The sequence below is a fragment of the Neovison vison genome, chromosome 2, assembly GCF_020171115.1.
Source record: "Neovison vison isolate M4711 chromosome 2, ASM_NN_V1, whole genome shotgun sequence".
Classification (NCBI taxonomy): Eukaryota; Metazoa; Chordata; class Mammalia; order Carnivora; family Mustelidae; genus Neogale; species Neogale vison.
Window position 1 is genome coordinate 169,741,702 of NC_058092.1, and position 20,788 is coordinate 169,762,489.

The 20,788-nt window shown below is 35.0% G+C and overlaps 1 protein-coding gene across 1 annotated transcript in view; it reads right to left on the minus strand.

Moving 5' to 3' along the window:
- PCDH15 (protocadherin related 15) overlaps positions 1 to 20,788 on the minus strand; it is a 546,308-nt gene that overhangs the window by 515,427 nt on the left and 10,093 nt on the right. The window contains exon 3 of the mRNA XM_044236821.1: positions 16,570 to 16,725. Within this exon, the coding sequence (XP_044092756.1) occupies positions 16,570 to 16,725 (156 nt within the window). The remainder of the gene's footprint in view (positions 1 to 16,569; positions 16,726 to 20,788) is intronic.

A 20,788-nucleotide genomic window follows, 5' to 3' on the forward strand; every position in this document is an offset into this window, starting at 1 on the left:
TGTTTGGCCTGAGGTAGATAAGTGTACAGGGGATGACTCAAATTTTTCATTCCTCTGCACATGTCTGTGAATGAGCATGGAAGTTTGGCAAGTATTGAATTTGTGCTTATAAATAAAATTGAGCAAGGAGGCAAACTTGCAATTATAGAATCAGTGAATCATGAAGATGGACTGTACGTGACAAACAATACTAGTAATTCATTATGAGTGTGGCTCAAAAACTCAACCGACCAGAAACTGAGACAGGATCGAGTCTCATCTCTAGCTCCCCTGAGCTCGATGATCCCTGCTCCTCTGGAATTGTTTCCTGCTTATGAATGTTAAATTTGGATTAAAGCACTCATGAGAAATATTTTAGATCTGTATTTTGATTATTAAACAACTAAATAAAAGGAAAGATACACTTTATCAATAAAAGGGCATTATCAATAATGCAAAGATCTTGATTCTGTTTAAATTTATCAATAGATGTGGAAATTTATAAGCTGATTCTAAAATTTACATGAAACTTCATGGAGTCAAGAATAGAAAGAGAGTCTCTTCTAAAGAAGAACTAAGTGGAAAGACTTATACTACCCAGTTCCCTGACTTCAGTATAAATCTACAAAAAATTGAAACACTGCAGTACAGGCATGAGAATAAACAAAGATACCAGTGGGACAGTATATTGTGTCCAAAAATAATCCCCACAAATAGGCACCTCATTCATAGAGAAAGACAATACAGCAGTGGTTGTGAATTCAATGATCTTTACAAGAAATGGTGCAATGTCTTTTTTTTCAATGTTATATTTTTCTTTTTTTTTCCATTTTATTTTATATTTCTTTCCAGTGTTCCAGCATTCATTGTTTATGCACCACACCCAGTGCTCCATGCAATATGTGCCCACCATAATACTCACCACCAGGCTCACTCCACCCCCGAGCTCCTCCCCTCCAAAACCCTCAGTTAGTTCCTCAGAGTCCACAGTCTCTCACGGTTTATCTCCCCCTCCAATTTCCCCCAACTCACTTCTCTCCATCTCCCAGTGTCCTCCATGTTACTCCTTATGCTCCATGAGTAAGTGAAACCATATGATATTTGTGCAGTGTTAATTAGAAATCCACATGGGAAAAAAAATGATACCATTTCCTACTTCACAACCTACATAAAACTAAATTCCAGGTGGCTTTGTGCACTGTTGGTGCTCGATTGGTACAGCCATTGTGCAGACCAGTACAGAGGTTCCCCAAAATATTAGAAATAGAATTACCATATGATCTAGTAATGCCACTTTGGGGTATTTATGCAAAGGAAATGAAAGCACTAACTCAAAAAGATAAATGCACCTCCATGTTCACTGCAGCCTTATTTACAATAGCCACGATTTGGAAAAACCTAAGTGTTCATTGGTGGATAAATAGATAAAGAAAATATTGTCTGCATTGTCACAGTCTTCTCAATTACCCTTCATGGTCTGAGGATTCTCTTCCATCATAGTTATCTTTCTAAATTAGAAGCCATTCATTCTTTGTCCACTATACAGCTGTTAACTTCCTCCTCAGATAAAATAATTGTATGATATTTCTTGGAAATCATCCCTGCCTTGGAAATATGCTTTAGATATAGTGATATACTCAAAAACCAAGAGAGTCTTCACAAATGAAATAGAGTGATGAATTTGTACACAGGTTCACATTGGTGAAGACTTCAGCTTTTTCTCACAATGATTAAATTACATTATCTCCGAGTCTATGGTCACTTATTGAGAGCTTAATATAATCATTGTCTCTGTGACCATTATGATGGTTTTATATAAATTAATTAACAGAATATTTGTTTTATCCAAAAATTCATCCAAATCAAATGTCTTTGTGAAGTTTATCTTAAAACCTTCTAGAAGGGCAAATAGCACACATTCCTGAATTCAAATTTAGTGGATGCTATTTTGCGGGGATTTATTAAAATCAAAGAAAAATTTTTAAAATTACATATGTTCTTCATCTTCCCTTTAACATGACACAGTTTTTGCACCTGTGTGTAAAATCTGGATTCCCTATTTTACTTATGAAAGCTAGAAAGTCACTTCTTCTGAAGAAATTATTAAAGGCAAATTCATGTAAATAAGCATCTTCAAAATAAGAAGATTATTATTGCTTGAGTGATAAGAACCTACACTCATCTTTACTAAAAACTAAAGAGCAACTGAGCTTAAATCAAATATATATGTGTGCATCTATATATACAGATACACAGAGAGAATGTGTGTATGTGTATATTATATATATATAGCATATATATAAGTTATGAGTTTACTAAACTTGAAATTTGTCAAATACTTGTATTTTTTAAAACAGCTAAAAAATTGATTCCCATTTACATATCTAATGTAGAATATATATTTTTATGTATCTCTTTCTAGTCCATTAATCTCCATCTCCTTTTTCCTATCTTAATGGTCTCCCATTTCCCAGAGAGGATGTTTCTAGTTCCCTTGAGGTGGAAAACAGGGATAAGTAAAAGGAACTGGAGCTTCTTTCTTCGGAAGCTTTTGTGTGCTATAGGTCACATGCTCACTATTTCTCTTAAAGAAATTCCGTGAAAGTCTATGGCTCTGGAGATTCAGTTATTTTTATTCCTTGAAGATATTTATCAAGTGTCCAATACCATGGACATTTCATATTCATATATATATATTTATATTTTAAAATATATAAATATATTTAACTTAAAAATTACCTTATTGTGTCTAACAATCATAAAGAAAACACTTATAAAATGTGTTAAAATTTCTTAACTATAGATGAAACCTCACTGTTACACTTCATCATGGATGTCATCTGTGTTCTTAGATCAACCCCAATGACTGACAAGAACAGATGTTCAAAAATGCAAGTATTCATGCAAGGAGGCATGATGAAATGTGGAAGACCATCATCACAAAGCCAGGAATTAGATCGGGAAAGTGAATGTTCAAACTGAACAGATTCCTAGATCATGTCATTTCTTATGTGAGGAAAAGCTCATGTTGTCAGTGTTGTTCAGCAAATTACCACCAGTCCATGAACTTAAATTTTGCATTTACTTTGTGAAGACACTTCTATGTAACTATGTCTGCAGCATAGTTTCCAAGGTAAAGTAGACTCACAAGATGGCCCAACTTTTACTTCTATTAAGTACTTCAAGTGTATTATCTTTTAATCTTTTAATGCAACTTTGTAACATTATTTTCATTGTTAAACTTAGTTTATAGTTGAGGAATCATAAGCAAAGAGCTTCTGCCTGATGTCATAATTCTACTTCATGGTTGATCAGGACTGTACCCCAGATCGTCTGACTTCGAGATGTAAAAATTCCCAGGCACTGTGAAATATATTATTTGAGAAATTTCATAATCTGCTATTAATAAGCTTATGAGAAAAGGGGAAATTAAAGGAAGAATAAATATAATGTGGCACATACCCAAACTCAAGATACACAGATAATGTGGAATGCAATTTAGATGATGTATTCCATCAAACCTTAATTATGTTTCACCCTAAGGAAAAATAGTTTTGAGATACTTACAGAAGACAAAGAAGTTAAACTAAGCTAGTGTCTGAATTTTATAAAACTCATATTAAATTATTATTGCCATTGAAAAAAGGTAGATTCTCAGCAAGCAAATTATTTCATAAATCCCCAATTTTGCCTTTTTAGTATGCCAACCTCCTCATTCGTGATCAAAACTTCATTGCTAGTTTATTGCTTCATGCCTGAAAAAACACTCAATAAATGTTCAAGGGGTAAAGAGAAGAAAAAGAAAATATATTCAAGCACAGTGATTTGCATTTTCACCTAAGGTTTCTCAACAAATCAATGCTTCACAAATCACTAATAAAAAGTTTGGGTAAAGGTTTGAAGAGGCTACCATTACCAGTAATGGGACACATTGATATGGTGTGTCTTTCTTATTATGTGCTATGAAAGACACATATTATCTTTGTGATATTCTTGAACAAAATTTATAACATGCAGAAATATCAGGTGAATGCAAATTGAGAAATATCTATAAACTGTCCACTCCTGAAAGTTATTAAAGTTGTTAAAGTCAAGGGGATACTAAGGACCTAAGACTGAGATTATAAAGACGTGCCATCTAAAATCAATGTTTGATCCTAGCTAAAGTCTTTGACCTATAAAGGACTTTTTTTTGGGGAAATCAGCAAAAATTAAATGAGGTCTATAGATCTATATATGATATGTAATATATATTATGCATATGATTATGTGGCATGTATACACATAAGCAATATGTATACACATCTATCTATCTATCTATCTACTAGAGAGAAAGGTTATCTGATCAGTACTCTTCACAACTGTCAAGGTGATCAAAAACAATAAAAGTAAAAAATTGCCACAATCTAGAGAAGATGAAAGAGATACAATACCTAAAAGTAATCTGGTATGCTAGACTGGGTCCCAGAACAAGAATAAGGACATTAGGTAAAAACTAAGGAAATCCAAATAAAATATGGATTTAAGTTAATAATAATATCACTGTTGGTTCGGGAGTTTTTTAAAAATGTACCATACTAGAACTAGAGGGTATTATGCGGAGTGAAATAAGTCAATCAGAGAAGGACACTTATCATATGATCTCTCTGATATGAGGAAGTTGAGAGGCAGGGTGGGGGGGTTGTAGAGGGTAGGGAAGAAAAAAATGAAACAAGAGGTGATGAGGAGGCAGTCAAACCATAAGAGACTCTTACTCTCACAAAACAAACTGAGAATTGCTGGGGGGAGGGGTTAGGGGGAGGGTGGCTAGGTGATGGACCTTGGGGAGGGTATGTGCTATGGTGAGTGCTGTGAAACATGTAAGCCTAAGGGTTCACAGACCTGTACCCCTGGGGCAAATAATACACTATATGTCAATTAAAAAAATGTACCATACTAATAAAATCTGTCAACAATAGGGGAAATTGGATGTGAGTTGTATGGCGTTTCATTTCTTCTCCTAAAATGTTATTTAGGTCTAAAGAGTTAAAACAGGTCATTTCCATAATCACATTCATTATTACAAAATCCAAGACCTGAGCATGTCATTTATTAAAAGAAAATATTTTTAAAATAATAAAGCTTGGCTCATTTGTATTACATTTTGTTTTTTAAATGTTTATTTGTTTATTTAAGAGACAGAAAGAGAGAGAGGAGGGGAGGGGCAGAAGAAGAGAGAGAATCCTAAGCAGGCTCCACACCCAATTTGAGCTAGATTTGAGATGCTTCAAGGAAGATATTTAGCATTAATAAATGTACTTAATAAATGACAACTGTCATGAATTATCAGGTAGAATGGTAGAATGAATCTACTGTTATCATTATCATCGGCACTTATTCCATTCAGTGTTAGGAAAAATGATGCCACTCAAATGGCAAGGAGATCTGCATAGATACCTTACTGGGAACAAAATTTGGATAAGAATAAATTTAAATTCAATCTGGTGTGAAATTGCTTCTTAATGAGTATGCTTAATAATACAAAAGTAAAAAGAAATACTAGAATTATTATAAATCTCAACTTTATAGACATTTAAGCTGTTAACCAGGACATGATTTATGATGTATGAGTAATATCAATAATTATCAAAAAATTTGATTGTTTCTTAAACCAAAGGAAATTTCAACTGCAAACCTTCACCTTCCTAAATTGTAAATGCCATTTTAAATTTAGATTTATGAAACATCCTTTTAAGTTTCCTATTATTAGTAACTTAAAGAACTCAATCAAACACAGATTTATTAAATTGGCGGGATGCTCTTGGGGACCCTTGGCATTGAGCCTCACAAAACTGTGCATGCAGGAAAATCTTGTAGAGGAAAAAAAGGACGCTTGGTCAAAAGGGAATCATTAATTTCACTTAATCAATAGGACTTTAGTTTTTCTGGGACATGAGAAGTAAGGTAAATATTCTCAAGTGGTATAATAGTCATAGCTGAATAAATATGTAATTTCCCCCTATAGTTATGTAAAAAGAGAAATAATTAACATAAATATGTGTTTTCCCCCAAGGGCCATGTAAAAAGAACTATAATTCTCATAGCTCATATTTACCAAGTCAAAAAAAAAAAAAAGTGGATTTTTTTCTTCTCATCGCTGTTGGGTAATTTAAGTAATTCATCACAATAATCCAGAAAGCTCTTTTTTGTTTCTTTAAAAATGTCACCATGAATGAGCTTCTTTTCAAATTTAACTCAAAGCAAGTTCTTACTCTCTAGGTCATCCTTATCTCAGGGACAAAGTGAACATATATGTTAAATAATACTTTCCTATTTCATGGTTGTACCATTCATGGCTTACTGATAAGTCCAAGCACAGAACTCCTACAATGTTCCAGGCATTGTTCAATTAAAACAACAGAAAAAAACACTGGCTGTAATAAGGATTGCATTCTAATTTAGCAGATACAAATGAAACAAATAAACAAATAAATACATACACAATATCAGGTTTAAATAAGTCCTATAAAGGTAGTCCATTTCAGACTGTCTCTTGAAATAGTTACAAAAGGGAAGCCTGGATGGCTCAGTTGGTTAAGCCTCTGCCTTTGGCTCAGGTTGAGCTCCTGTTGAGCAAGGAGCCCCCTTCTCCCTCTGCAGGCTCTGCTTGCCCTTCCCCTGCCCCTGTACATTGTACTCACACACTCTCTCTGTGACAAATAAATAAATAAAAATCTTGGGAAAAAAAAAGAAAGTTACAAAATATACAGTTACATGGTATATGCTAAAATCCATGGATCTCCATTTCTGATTTAAAATTTATTACAGGTACCCATCAAATTCTATGAAGTAGGTATTCTAATATTTTTTTTCATTCCCATTTTTAAGGAGAGGCAACTGGAGCACAGATAAAATATATTTATTTTTTAAAATAAATGATAGGGGCACATGGGTGGCTCAGTGGGTTGGGGTGCCCAGATCTTGGTTTTGGCTCAGGTCATGATCTCAGGGTCATGGGATTGAGCCCCATTTGGAGCTCTACACTTGGAGGGGAGTCTGCTTGAAGAATCTCTCTGCTCTATACTCCTGTGTGTGCACTCCCTCTTTCTCTCTCTCTCTCAAATAAATAAATAAACCTTAAAAAGGAAAATAAATGATAAACCAACTCTAGCATGGTTGGACATACGGGTTGTCTCCAGTTTTTAAATATGATGAAAAAGTCTTCAATAAATTTTCATGTATATATGTTTTGGTGGACATATTCAATAATTTATCTGGGTTATATACATCAAGGCAGAATTGCTGAGTCATAGCATATTTACCTTTTTCTAGGCACTGTAAACAGATCTCCAATTACTTAGGCCAACTCACTCATCCACCAACAATGGATGAAATCTGTGGTCACTCTATAACTTTACAAATACATGGGGCTGTACTTCCTTTATATTAAAAGCTGAATTTTGTTTAAAATAAATAGATATAATTGAAACTCCATTTCGGTAGAGCCTACGAAAAAGGTATTCTTGTTAAAATTCTTTTTTTTGTTGCTTGTTTAAAAAAAAAACTTTAAAAATATTGACTTTGTCCCCAGAAAACTCATTAAGCTCATTTTAATTGTAATAATTTATATGTATATGTTGGCTTCTACATATACAGTAGTACCATTCACAAATAATGAAAGCTTTATATGTCATTTTCTAAATAAGATGAGAAATTTCTAATTTGTTTCTGTTGTTTTTGTTAATTTTAAGCTAAGCTGCACAGAGACTAGAGAACATGCTCTGTGTAATTTCCATCATTTGGAAGATTGCTACACTTCCTCTATAGCCTCCCATTTGGTAAAATCTTGTAAATGTGACATGTGCTTGAAAAGAAGAAGCTCCATGGCTGTTGTGTGCTTCCCTGAGAGTCTACCAGGTCAAGTGTGCTAATTTCACTATTCAAATCTTCTATTTCCTTACTGTTATTTCCCCATGGACGTACATTGTCAGTCAATGAGAGGTTTCACATTGTGAACTGCTGTTCCCTGTTAGGAATGTCATGTCTTGAATTATTTTTGTTTAACTTATCGTGTATACTTTAATTATCTCACAGATCAGTCAGAAGTCAGAGTCTCACCAGACTTTAAAAAAAAAAAAAAAATGTCCTCAGGGCTGGATCCCTTTCTGGAGATTCTGGGAATGGATTTACTTCCCAACTCATTCTGGTAATTGGCTGGTCTTCATTATCATTGCCACTGTAGAGCATTACTTTTGCCCTCCTGGTGCCTAGCATGGCTTCCTTCTCTGCTCATAGAACGTGTTCACTGGCTCATGGTTCCATCCAACCTCAAAGCCAACACAGGGGGTCAAGTCTTTTTCACACGTACTCCTCTTGGATCCCTTCTTCGTCTGCTTCCTATTTCTTGCTTTCTTTTCTCTTGACTCTCGGACTCCAGCCAGAGAAAGTTCCATTCTTTTAAGTGCTCAGGTGATTAGGCTGGATCCACCAGGATAATCCAGGATAACCTCTCAATTAACTTCCAGAACTTTAATCATATCTGCAAAGTTCTTTTGCCAGGGATTAGCATGCCCATCGTGGGAAGCTATTATTCTACCCACCTCAGGTTTTCAAATCTCCCTCGATGAGAATGGATTTTTCTATTTCTCCTTTAATTCTTTCAATAATTTATTATTTCTGAGGCCATGTTATTAAGTGTAGTTTAATTCATAATTGCTCTAACCTTCTGGCAAATTGAATCTTTATCATCAGTAAAATTTCCTTTTATTCTCTACCAGTGTCATTTGCCATAATGAGCCGTTTTGTCTGATAATAGTATAGCTACAACAACTTTTACATAATAACTGACGATGTGGTATATCTACTTCCATCTTTTTATATTTTAGGTATCTGCGTCCTTATATTTAACTGGGTTTCATGCATGTTGCCTCCATGTGGCTTTATTTTTTAATTTAGTTTGAAAATTCACATCTTTCAACATTTTCTCCTTTACTTTTGATGTCATTTTTTAACAAGATGGTTTAAATCTACTCTTATTAAGTGTTTATATTTTACTCTGCCTATTCTGTTTCTCTTTGTCACTTTGCCTTACTTTGACAGGTTAATATGTATATTATTCATTATTTTATTCATGTTCTAGTGAATTTCAAGTGAATTTATCTCACAGATACTGGAATTCATCAAATCCTCCCTAGACTGAAATCTGCTTCCCCAAAGTGCTCATGTCTAAGATATTATTTTCTTGAGTAGCACCCACTGCCCTACTACAAGCCAAATTTTCAGAATCAACCTAAACAAAGTAGGGAGTGTCTACATCTTTTTTCCTCTACCCTCTACACTCAACCAGCTCTCCTTCCTGTGAAGCTTTCCACCTGGATATCCTTCCTGGGTACTCTTATTGTCCATTTTAACTGAAGGCTTTTTCCCTTACATTTCTCTGGCTCACCTCTTCACCGTGTTCTCCATCTGGCTGTGCTCCAGGAATCAGCACAGCTGATGTGCTTCCATTGGTTAAGGCATCCGTGGCTCCTTAGTACCTAGAGCTCCTTCTTAACTGGTGGTGCCTTCAGGATGCAGCCCCTACTTCTTCTTCACATTTCACCTCTTCCCATTCTGTCCCTCCTCATTTGAAGCTTTTATCCAGAACTCCTTACAACTAAGTCAATGGCAGTGCAGGAAAATAAAATCTACTGAATTAAACAAAATGTAAGTAATAATAGGAACTATTTACCAAATAAATTCAAAATGCCATCAGGAGACAACAGTGTTGATAAAAGACACGAAGTATGTATTTCTCAGGTCACAATAGAAATATTGTGACAATACAGTGGCATCAAATTTTATTTAACATAATTTTTATTTACAGAATGTTGTTCAGTTGCCATTCTGTAGATCAAAAATAAATGAACATTGGCAATTGCCTTGAATTCAACCTTTTAATTATGTTATAATATATGATGTACATAATATGTGATTATGTATCATATACATATATAACTTCTGAATAGTATTTTTCCAAGTTTTCAAGTTAATCAAAAGCTTAGAAAAATATATGTATGTATATATATATATATATATATATATATACTCACTAAGTAAATACTAAGTCTGATATATATTCTCTATCACTGTATAATATCCTTTTTTAAAAAGAATTATATTCGGTACCTGGGTGGTTCAGTGGGTTAAAGCCTCTGCTTTCGGCTCAGGTCATGATCCCAGGGTCCTGGGATCAAGCCCCACATTGGGCTCTCTGCTCAGTGAGGAGCCTGCTTCCTCCCTCTCTCTGCCTGCCTCTCTGCCTACTTGTCATCTCTGTCTGTCAAATAAATAAATAAAATCTTTAAAAAAGAAAGATTTATTTATTTTAGAGAGAAAGAACATGACTGGGGGAAGGGGCAGAGAGAGTCTTATGTAGACTCCATGCTAAACGCAGAGACCAAGGTAGGACTTGATCTCATGACCCTGATCCTACCTGAGGCAAAACCAAGGGTCAGACACTTTAATCGACTGGGCCACCCAGGCGCCTGTATATGATTTCTTCTTAACATCTCAAGGGGAGTGATAACAAGGGTAAGGGAACTTTTTCAGTTAAAGCCATGTTGTAAATATTTCCAGCTTTGTGGGCCATACTGGCTCAGTTGAAGCTGACACCAGCTAGACCTCAGGACCTGACCTTGACCTCCCACTTGCTTGTACTCACCAACCTTTGTCCCACATTTTCCCTTTCTTCCCCCAGCTTATCTCTTAACTCAGACAAATGGAAACCAAGAAACCAACCCTCCCTGAAGCAACTGCCCTGACAAGACCTGGAGCTGGCCCAGACCATCCAGCCACTTTGAGTTTAACACTTGACTCACGCCTGTGCAAAGGGACGATGGAGAGACCGCTAGAATGACTGGCAACTACATTTACCTCTTTAAAACACTAAAAAATCTCTGCCTGCAGAGGAACTCAAGCCTCATTACACAAGAGACCATGTACATACAGGGCAGGCTTTCTTAAGATGTGAGCATAATCTCAAAACCACAAAAGACTAAGTAATAAAACTGTTTTAAGGAATGAATATAGGATAAAATTACAATGGGTACAGTAAGAAAATAACAAAGTAAGAGAATACATTTTGTTTATTATTATTACTTTTAGAAACTGCCTATATTTCTGTCATTGATATTTGAACCTAAGTAAATAATCTAACCAAATCAATGAAATAAAACTACAAAATAGCAAAGCATAAATAACCTATACAACACAGAAACTAGTGAAATCTGAAGAAGGGCACATTTTGCAGAAAGCTACATTTTTGAACTAAGTCCTTCCCCATCTGAAGCTGTAAGATTACAATTAGTCTCAATTTGAGTAAAAGGATAGAAAATGTCACTGCAGTAAAGCACCCTACCTAATACAAAGCAATCATGTACACCCTTTGTCTATTACGAATTACAAAACATTTTGCCCTCAGCACATTTCCAAAGCAAAGTAAAAGAAAATCTAAGCTATCTAACTGAGAAGCTGAAAAGCCATCTCAACTGAAAATCACAGGCTTAAAATAACTCAAAATTTAAATTCGTTCTTTCTCTCCTTCCTCCCTCCTTCCTTTCCTCCCTCCCTCCCTCCCTCCTTCCTTCTCTCTCTCCTTCCTTCCTTCTCTCCCTCCCTCCCCTCCCTCCCCCTTCCTTCCCTCCTTCCTTCCTTCCTTTCAAAAGATCAAGAGAGATGGCAAGGGAACATTCTTCCAGAAACGGCCAACAAATTATCTCTAATAAAACACATCATGTCACAGCAGCTAAGTACATTTAAGATGATATTTAAGGTGATAAAAAGAACAAATTAGTATTGACTAAAAAAAGTACACCAACTGTGAAGAGATCATTAAAGACCAGGACAAATATAACCTCTATATAATTTTGAGATTATTTCTTTGCAGGCTTAACTGTCTGTTTTGACTTGCCCTTGTTTGCTTTCTATGTCAAAAGTAATTTTGGGGGATGAGATGCATGTGTTATTAGAGACATCACAGCCTGAAAATATTTATCCTTAAAAATTAAGAATGATCATCTACAATTAGACTGTGCAATCTGTTCTTCAAACCAACTAGACTAATTACTTAATGATACAACTGTCCAAAATTAATTGAGAGTCTTCAATTACCCAGAGAGAAAAAAATACTTGCAATGCCTGATGTCCTGCTCACAAGCAAGGAATTATAAACTTGTTGTAATTCCTGCTTGGTGTCCAGACACAGGCATTGATATTTTGGCAAATTCTTGAAACACAAATAGAAGAACATGTTTACAAAGAGTAAAAAAGAGTGGCCTTTTATGCACCGTTGAATGACTTAAAATAGGCTCATACAATGTAACATTTCATTTAACAGTCCTCATTTTGATAGTAATGCAAAATATTTGAACATTTCCTGCTCTTACTAATTTTTCCATTTGCAGATATTTTGCTCACTCTGTTTTTCTTAAATTCATTATAGAATATTTTAAAGGCATTTGACTATAACAAATAAGATAACTCAATTAAAACTAAAGCAACAACAATGCTCTAACATGGGAACTAAGCCAAAAAGAAGTGGAGATGGAAGGACAGACCTGTTACTCTGGACTTATGGGATTTTCCTTCCATTAATGGTGTCCATCCAGTGCAGGGACCTGGTTCGTAAGCATGAAAACTGAGGCATAAAAGGATCTAGTTCAAAATACTAACTTAACCTTACACAAAGCTAAGATGTGGGACTTTTCTTAACCTCAGGCTTCTTAACCTAGGACTTTGGTAGCCTTCTACACTTTAATGGCAGAGATGAGTGGTTGGAATAAGAATAGGACAGCTCACAGGGCTAAAATCCACTAATTTTTTTTCTAGAACACAGTACATAATTTCAGTGACATGTTTGCTCCTAATGCGAAAGTGTGATGGTCAGGCTATTCTTCCATTTCACAGGTTAACTATGTCCTAAAATTTCAAGTTGTGTATATGTGTGTGTGAATACACATATGCACACATATATGTATATATATATATACACACATACATATATATGTGTATATATATACATATATATATATCTCAACCATGGGGTACACAACGTATGAAATGTATCTAATTTAAAACTTAACATGATGCTCAGAATAAATAATTGTATGTAGAAAATTTAAAAAATGAAAGTAATGATTGTGATTATAGTATTATGATATAATACCATAAGTATAATCCCTGACACGTATTATTAAAATCAGTTACTTGAAAGTGGTGACAATGTAGCATACACATGTCTATTAATAAGTAATGAAGAAATGATTGAACCACAGACTTGGGTTTTATTCCCAACTCCGTGACCACTTCAGAGCATAATGTAACCAATTCTTACTCTTCCTCTTGGTGGCTGGTTTCTCAGATTGAATAAGGACAGTGAGTCATCAGGACTTTAATTGTGGAAACTTCTTTCATAAATCTGTAATAATGACATGATACCTGTCTTTTGGATTTTAATGACATGTATAATATTTTGACTTCAACACTCTATTAAACTGAGCAATTTTTAAAAATTTTTGAGAAAGTTGTAGAACCTTTTTGTCTTAACTGCATTAACTGTATGTCTTGTAATGAAAGGAGAAATCTCATGGAAAATAGCTTGTAATCTTGCATGTGGTAAAATCCATTTAATGTAATTTAATTTAAATTTATAGGCAGCCAGGCAGTAATGTAGTTGCAGGACACAGGGATACACACACACATATGTGTTTATATTTATATACAAGCAGGATTTGTATGATATATATGAGTGGTGAGCATATATGCACACACAAAAATACATAGATACACATATGTACATATATGTGCGCATAATTGCAGCCTATGTACAAACATATACACACAAGCCAATTGCACTAAGAGCTATGGAAGATCTACTCAAATATGTGAAGGATTAGAAAAAGAGCTAAATTTCATTTTTTCTTGTGATTATGTTTTGTGGTTTAAAGAAGCTTTTGGTTCTTTCCAAGCAAATAAATATAAAAGACTTTAAGCAAAATCAAATGAGGAGGATATGACCATCAATTACACATGTTCTCAGGATCAAATCACGGAAGGTACAGCCATCAAATCCGTGGGGTAGGAATGCCTCAGTGGACTTTACAGAAATGTGTGAGAGAGAATCCTATATGGGCAGGTTTACAAAGAAACCCAGGCTTCTCCAAATAATGTTTAAGATAAAAGGTTTAACTTTTCTGTAAATTTGTATCACTCTAACTGATGTTTATCCAAAGGTTGTAGAACTTTAGAGTCTGGATGGACTGAACATCAGTGACCGTGAGCAGTCAGGGATGACTAAGCAAATAGGACATGGGCATAGTGGTGGAGTTAAACTTGAAAAGATGAATAAAAATGGGAGACTTGCAAGATGGGGAAGATTTGGTTGTAAGTACAGTGCATGGTGTGAACTTAGCCCTAGGAATGGAAATGTTTGTGAGACGTGCAGAAATTAACCTGAACAGTGATGCATTAACAGAGAGAACCTTACCCTAAGAATGCACTGAGGAAAGGTCAGATTATAGAAGGCCTTGAAAGTCAGCCAGTGGAGACAGATGACCTTTTTCCAGAAAATAATGAGAAATTTTACACAACTTCTGAATAGGGGAGTGATAAGTTTAAAATAGTACTTGAAAAGGTTATTTTTCAGCAAGGGGCTGAGAAGGTGGGAGGGAGGAGTGGAAGTAGTCAGATCATACAGGGCACTCTGATATTCAAACTGAACAATGTAAATTTCTTCAAAAAAAAAAAAAACAAAACCTAAAGATGGAACTCTAGGAACTGTTAAATGAGGTGCAAGAGTGGGTTTTACTATGAGATCTGATGTCTGACGTTAATTCATCTGATACCAGTTTATCCACAGATGAAGTCAGCACTCAAACAAAGCCAAATCACATTCAAAGAGTGTATTTCAGATGCTAACATAATTAACCATGTGATATGGTCAATTATATTAATTAGCATCTGTCTGTTTTAGCAGGAAACTGTGAAATAAAATCACCTCAAAAGAGTTAACTTTGACCAGGAAACTTGACCTGTTAGCCTTAAAAGATGAGTTCATGATTTTATTGGTTTTGTTGTTGTTGTTGTTGTTGCTGTTTTTCTGTTGTTGTTTTTTTTTAAGTAACTCAATCTACAAAGGCTTATGTTATAAAAAACAGAATTTCTTCCTTTTTTTTTCTTGATTAGAAGAACACTGAGATAAATAAGATATATTTTTTAAAAATTTTACTCATTTATTTGACAGACAGAGATCACAAGTAGGCAGAGAGGCAGGCAGAGAAAGAGAGGAGGAAGCAGGCTCCCCACGGAGCAGAAAGCCCAATGTGGGGCTCGATCCCAGGACCCTGGGATCACGATCTGAGCCGAAAGCAGAGGCTTTAACCCACTGAGCCACCTAGGTACCCCAATAAGATACATTTTAAATAATTTGAAAAAGCAAGTGTGTACAGGTTAAAGGCCCAAATGCTGTGTATAATGTCCCAAGTACTCGTTCCTCCTATAAAGCAATTATGGAGTTTTTAATGTTCAAATAACATCTGGGAGGTTAAAAAAAAAATCTACTGAAATATGCAGATAAAAATGTGGTTCATTAAAATTAAAAATGTGATTCATTTTTATAAGTCTAAAATATGCATAATAGCTGATACCAGAGATACATTAGAGAGATTTTCTTAGTGGAATCACAAAAAAATTAGCAGAGTAACCACTGTTGTGTTTTTTTGTTTGGTTGGTTTTGGTTTTTGTTTGTTTTTTTAATAACGTGAAAGGGCTTCTTGACCCATGGATTTTGGCTCAAAGGGAAAAAGAAAAGAAAACAACAAAAAAGCACTAGTTCTAATGAAAGCAGTAGTACTTGCAATTTTTAAGAATTAATCAGCATAAGAACTAAGTTGCAATTTATTTTTAAATATTTTCATATGCTAGAATTTGATTTTAAAATAAAGGAAATAACTTCAGATGCCTGGGAGGCTCAGTTGGTGAAGCTTTTGCCTTCAGCTCAGGTCATGATCTCAGGGTCCTGGGATTGAGTCCTGCATTGGTGTCCCTGCTCTGTGCAGAGTCTGCCTCTGCTTCTATAGCCCCCTGCTCCTGCCCTCTCAAGTAAATAAAATATTTTTAAAAAATAAATAAAAATAAAATTAAGGAAGTAACTTTACATTAAAAGAATGTCAAATAGATAGTCTCTTCCAAGTATTTAATTCCTATCACCACCTCAGAGATATGGAAAACAATCAGTTCAAGAAGTTATGATGAGAATAAATAACTACTGTTGAGCCTCAGTAAACGCATATGTGGATTTGGGCATGAAATTGTCTGAGATGATCAAAAATACCGATATTTTGGTCATTATTATAAGCAAATCAGATTTTGCCTATAGCAAAATGAATTCCTGAGAGTTTACCAGACATCACCCAGTCTTATATCTTCTGAAGCATTATTCCTTAATTTTTTTTAATATATCTGAACAGTTAAACCTATTATAGTGGGTAGCATCATTTCCAGGCACGCATAGTGTCTAGTGAGCTGCACAGATCCATTAAAAAGGGCACAAAGGAAGAGGAACTGGAGACTGACCTCATTCACGGTGGCGTAGTAGCTCTCGTGTTTGAACGTGGGTGAGTTGTCATTCCTGTCCCTCACCACGATTCGAACTTCATGGTAGATCACAGTGCCCACCTTCTTGTTGATGCACTGCACTTGCACCACGATGGAGTGTATGTTCATCGGGGGCTGCAATACAGAAATTGGGCCTTTTTGTGAAGAAAAGCATTGGGACAGAAGTGTCTCACTTATGGTCCAAGCACATTTGTTTCATAAAATGTTCTATGCATGTTCATTTTAAATAAGAATAATCAATAAAAATGGATCCATTTGCTCTCCTTTAAGGATGAGAGAAGCAACTGTGATTATTTCACTGTTGAATTTTGCATCTCAGAATAACAGGCTCTCGGCAAGTGTGTGGACCCTCTGAGGATGGTGGTGAGCACAATCACAGAACCAGTGCAGAGACAGAGAGACAAAATGGAGTCTGTCCCTCCAGGAGTTAAGAAAGCAATGATATGAACTTGCCATCTGTAAAAACGATGTGTTCATGGTAAAATCTCTGGGGAATAGGTGTTGCATAACATGCATGCTCATTTACACTTTTGCTAAAATATGTTTATATCCGATAAAAATTAAATATAATCAAAAGAGAATCTGTTCACAATCCACCAAACTTACTCGTTCTATACATTTAAATGCTTCTTTGCTGATCTTTCTTTCTCCAAATATACACCTATTACACATGCACACACATATACACAGTAAATCATCCCATGTTTGTAAATATAAATTTATTAAGGCATTTTGGTGTATAATATGATGCTGTATCATGTGATTTAACCATACTGCATTATAAGTCCATAGCATAATTTCTCTTGGTAAAGACTAATAATAAGATATTTTATGATGTCCATTTTTATCATTATAAACCATATTTCAATAATAATCTGTATATAAATATATGCCCACTTGTCCCCCTTTTAATGATAAATTCCTGAAGGGGAAAAGTGTCATCCAAAGGGCACTTAATAACTCAGGTCACATGGCCAAGAGGTTCCAGAATTGGGATGCAAACCTACATTTCTTTGACCCTTGAGTCAATGTGTTTAATGTTACAAAATATTCCTTTGTGGTTTTAAATTCTTCTTCTAGCTTATAAAATTTTCCCTCTAAATACATCACTCTATCAGAATGACATATTCTGGCTACCTGTTGGAAAGATGAGATCTCCAGTCTGCTCTCTCCTTCCAACTTCTCCCCTCACTGTTTATCTTTCTTTATTGTTTTTCTCACCTGCTTCTTGGCATATTACACATTTTACATATTGATTTCAGTCTGCCTCCCTTCACTGGGCTGGAAGGTCCATGAACCTAGCGTTGGATGTTATCATGACTAAGGCTCTGTGCCCAGTAACCACACTGTGCCTACAGGAGGTAACCTGCTTATGTCAGACTGCGTGGCTTCCAGCCACTTATGGAGACCTACTAACCATACATTCGGAGTGAAATCGGGATAAAAATACCAATATGATGGGATCACCCTAAGGATCACCTGAGATTACCCTGAGCCAGGTACACCTATAAACACCTGTATTTTTATTTATAACCCAAATGCATGGAATTTATGAAATACAAACTGATAATCTTGGATTATGAAATAACTTATTAAATATTTGGATTGAAACTGATTTAAAGACACAGCAAGGGTCACTGGAGGCTAGGATACGTTCATTAAAAATGTCACAGGCCACATTTCTAAGTGAGAAGAACCCTGTAGGGACCATATCTAAACTAAAGCTAACTTTGTTGAATCTCAAGGTATTTTTTTACAGCCAGTAAAGAAAAAAGGCATTTTAATTTATTTGTACCTGACTGAATAAACATACCTAGAGAGAATAAATTTAAGAATTATTAACATATGCAGGAAGGTACCTGGTAAAGGGCTGTATAGCTCTGTGTTTCCCTTTTAATTACTGACATAATGATGGCATTAAAGTCCTGTGTATAAAATCAGTAAATGTCACAAAGCTCAGAGGGATACATAATACATTTAATGATGAAAGGCAGCATTCCAAATCATTTTAATAAGTCAGAATACCAGGTTATATAATGATGTATTTTTACAATAATAACTTTAATTCACCTTGTTGGTATCAGGACTAACAACAAAAACCACCTTAATTACCCATGTACACTAAATGGCTATGAACATTCATGTGAAAATATAACAATGACATTTTGATGAGTAAAGGATGGGTTTACACACCGACACTGTAAATGGATTGCAGGGGCAGTAAAGTCATACAAACTTCATATTCATTAATAATATCAATGCAGAGATTGGTGGACTAGAGTGAGCACCATTTTATAGACAGCTGTGAAGTCTGAACACCTTGAGAAAGTGTGATAAAAATAGAGGATATTTAAGCTAAAAAATGAAAGATGCATCAGACAGCTGAATGGTTATTTTGAGAAGCTTTACTAGTTTATTCATTGTAGTCTCAGAGAGCAGAAAGAACCACAATGAATAAAAATTTCGCAAAGCGTGTTTTTTTTTCTTCAATATAAGTAGTGGTTTTGTATTAATCCAAAGCAGCACAGATGAATGGACCATTCCATTGCTTGCTTATATAGCAAGCCCATCCCTGAAAATCTGCAGCCTTGAGGCAAAAAGATCATTTCAAAAGATTAGGTCTCTCTATTTTTACTATCAGTTTGAAAGTGTTTTCTTTAATAGATTTTTAAGGCAAGTCCTGCGTATTTCAATTGTAAAGTAAAAAACAAAAAACAAAAACCAAGCAACAACAGATAATATACCCCCCCAAAATCACAAAGACAAAATGAAACAAAACAAAAATATGTATTTGTACTGTTACCGTGGATTTTAAAGGAAAGTCATGCATATTTCAATTGGAAAGTAAAAAAACAAACAAAACAAACCAAAAAAACATCACAAAGACAAAAACAAAAAAATAAAAAACAAATACTTGTACTGTTAGCCCTTGGCACCCATTTAGAAGACAGGTGAATTAAATTCTTCTAAAGTTACTTATCTTCTAAATATTACAAGAGACCTATAAAACTGTTTCCTCTCAACTTGTAGCGCTATATTGAGTGGGAGCATGGGAACGCTGGGACAGAGAGGTCACAATCTTTGCAAGAAGGGAAGCAAATGCACATTGCACTGAGCCCCTACTTAGTCCTGTGACGTGCCCATAAATTAGACATAACTAGGTCACTTGGAGCTCTGGCCTTAACTTCAGCTCCCTATGCAACTGTGAGTAACATGGATAGGCCTTAGCTTGCAATAAATCCTAAACATAATGGATCACATTGAAGGCCAGAATTCCCGGCGGCTCATATAACACACGTTGTAATCTCGCCTTGGAATGGATTCTATTCTGCTGTATAAGAAGGTCATAAATATATCAAGTACGGTTCTACAGTCAGTGAGAGTTGAGGGACTACAAAATGCTTAGGAATCTGTTAGGGAAGTTTTAGGTTATCTTTCCTACCTGCTGGCAAAAATAAGTCCTGCCAATTTTTTCTTCCCTAATTCTCTTAAATTGCTTCATACATAAAGAAGAAGAAGAAGAAAAAAAAAACACTGTGTATAAATTTTTGGGCTAATTAGTTAAAACAACTACCATTCATATATACCTAGACATGCCAAGTACTCTCTCAATTTAAAAACGAATGTTTAACAGAATATATGAATGCATATTTATGTTAACCTCCCTGTGGGTATGGGTCTTGATATGCATAACTTAAGTTTTGGAAGGACACATACCAATGGTGGATGGAGGTTCTCTCATGAGTGGGTCTGAGAGTAGAGAGTAAGGAAAGAAACATTTCCAACAAATATGTTGAATTTTGTAATGTGAAGGAAGACAAAAATGGAAAATTTTATTATGAGTTTTTCAGACAATCACTTATGATTTAACATGCAGAGTAAGGTTTCTGTAAGAAATTTACTAATGTGAACAGTGTTGATTATAACATTCATCTTCAACCCCAGGGGAACTGAGTTTTCTCTAGAAACCATGTTATTTAGAGGCCTTATGGTTTAAAAGAGAAAACAAATTTTTAGCCGACCTGTATAAGACTTGATTTTATTTTTCCTAAAACGAAGGCCAATTTTATTCAGTCCTCACCAGAATGAAAGGATTTTGTCATGATTTGTCTTCCTATGTATTTACTACCTTTACAAAATGAAAAACCTTCATTATTTCACAAATCAACTGGAAGAC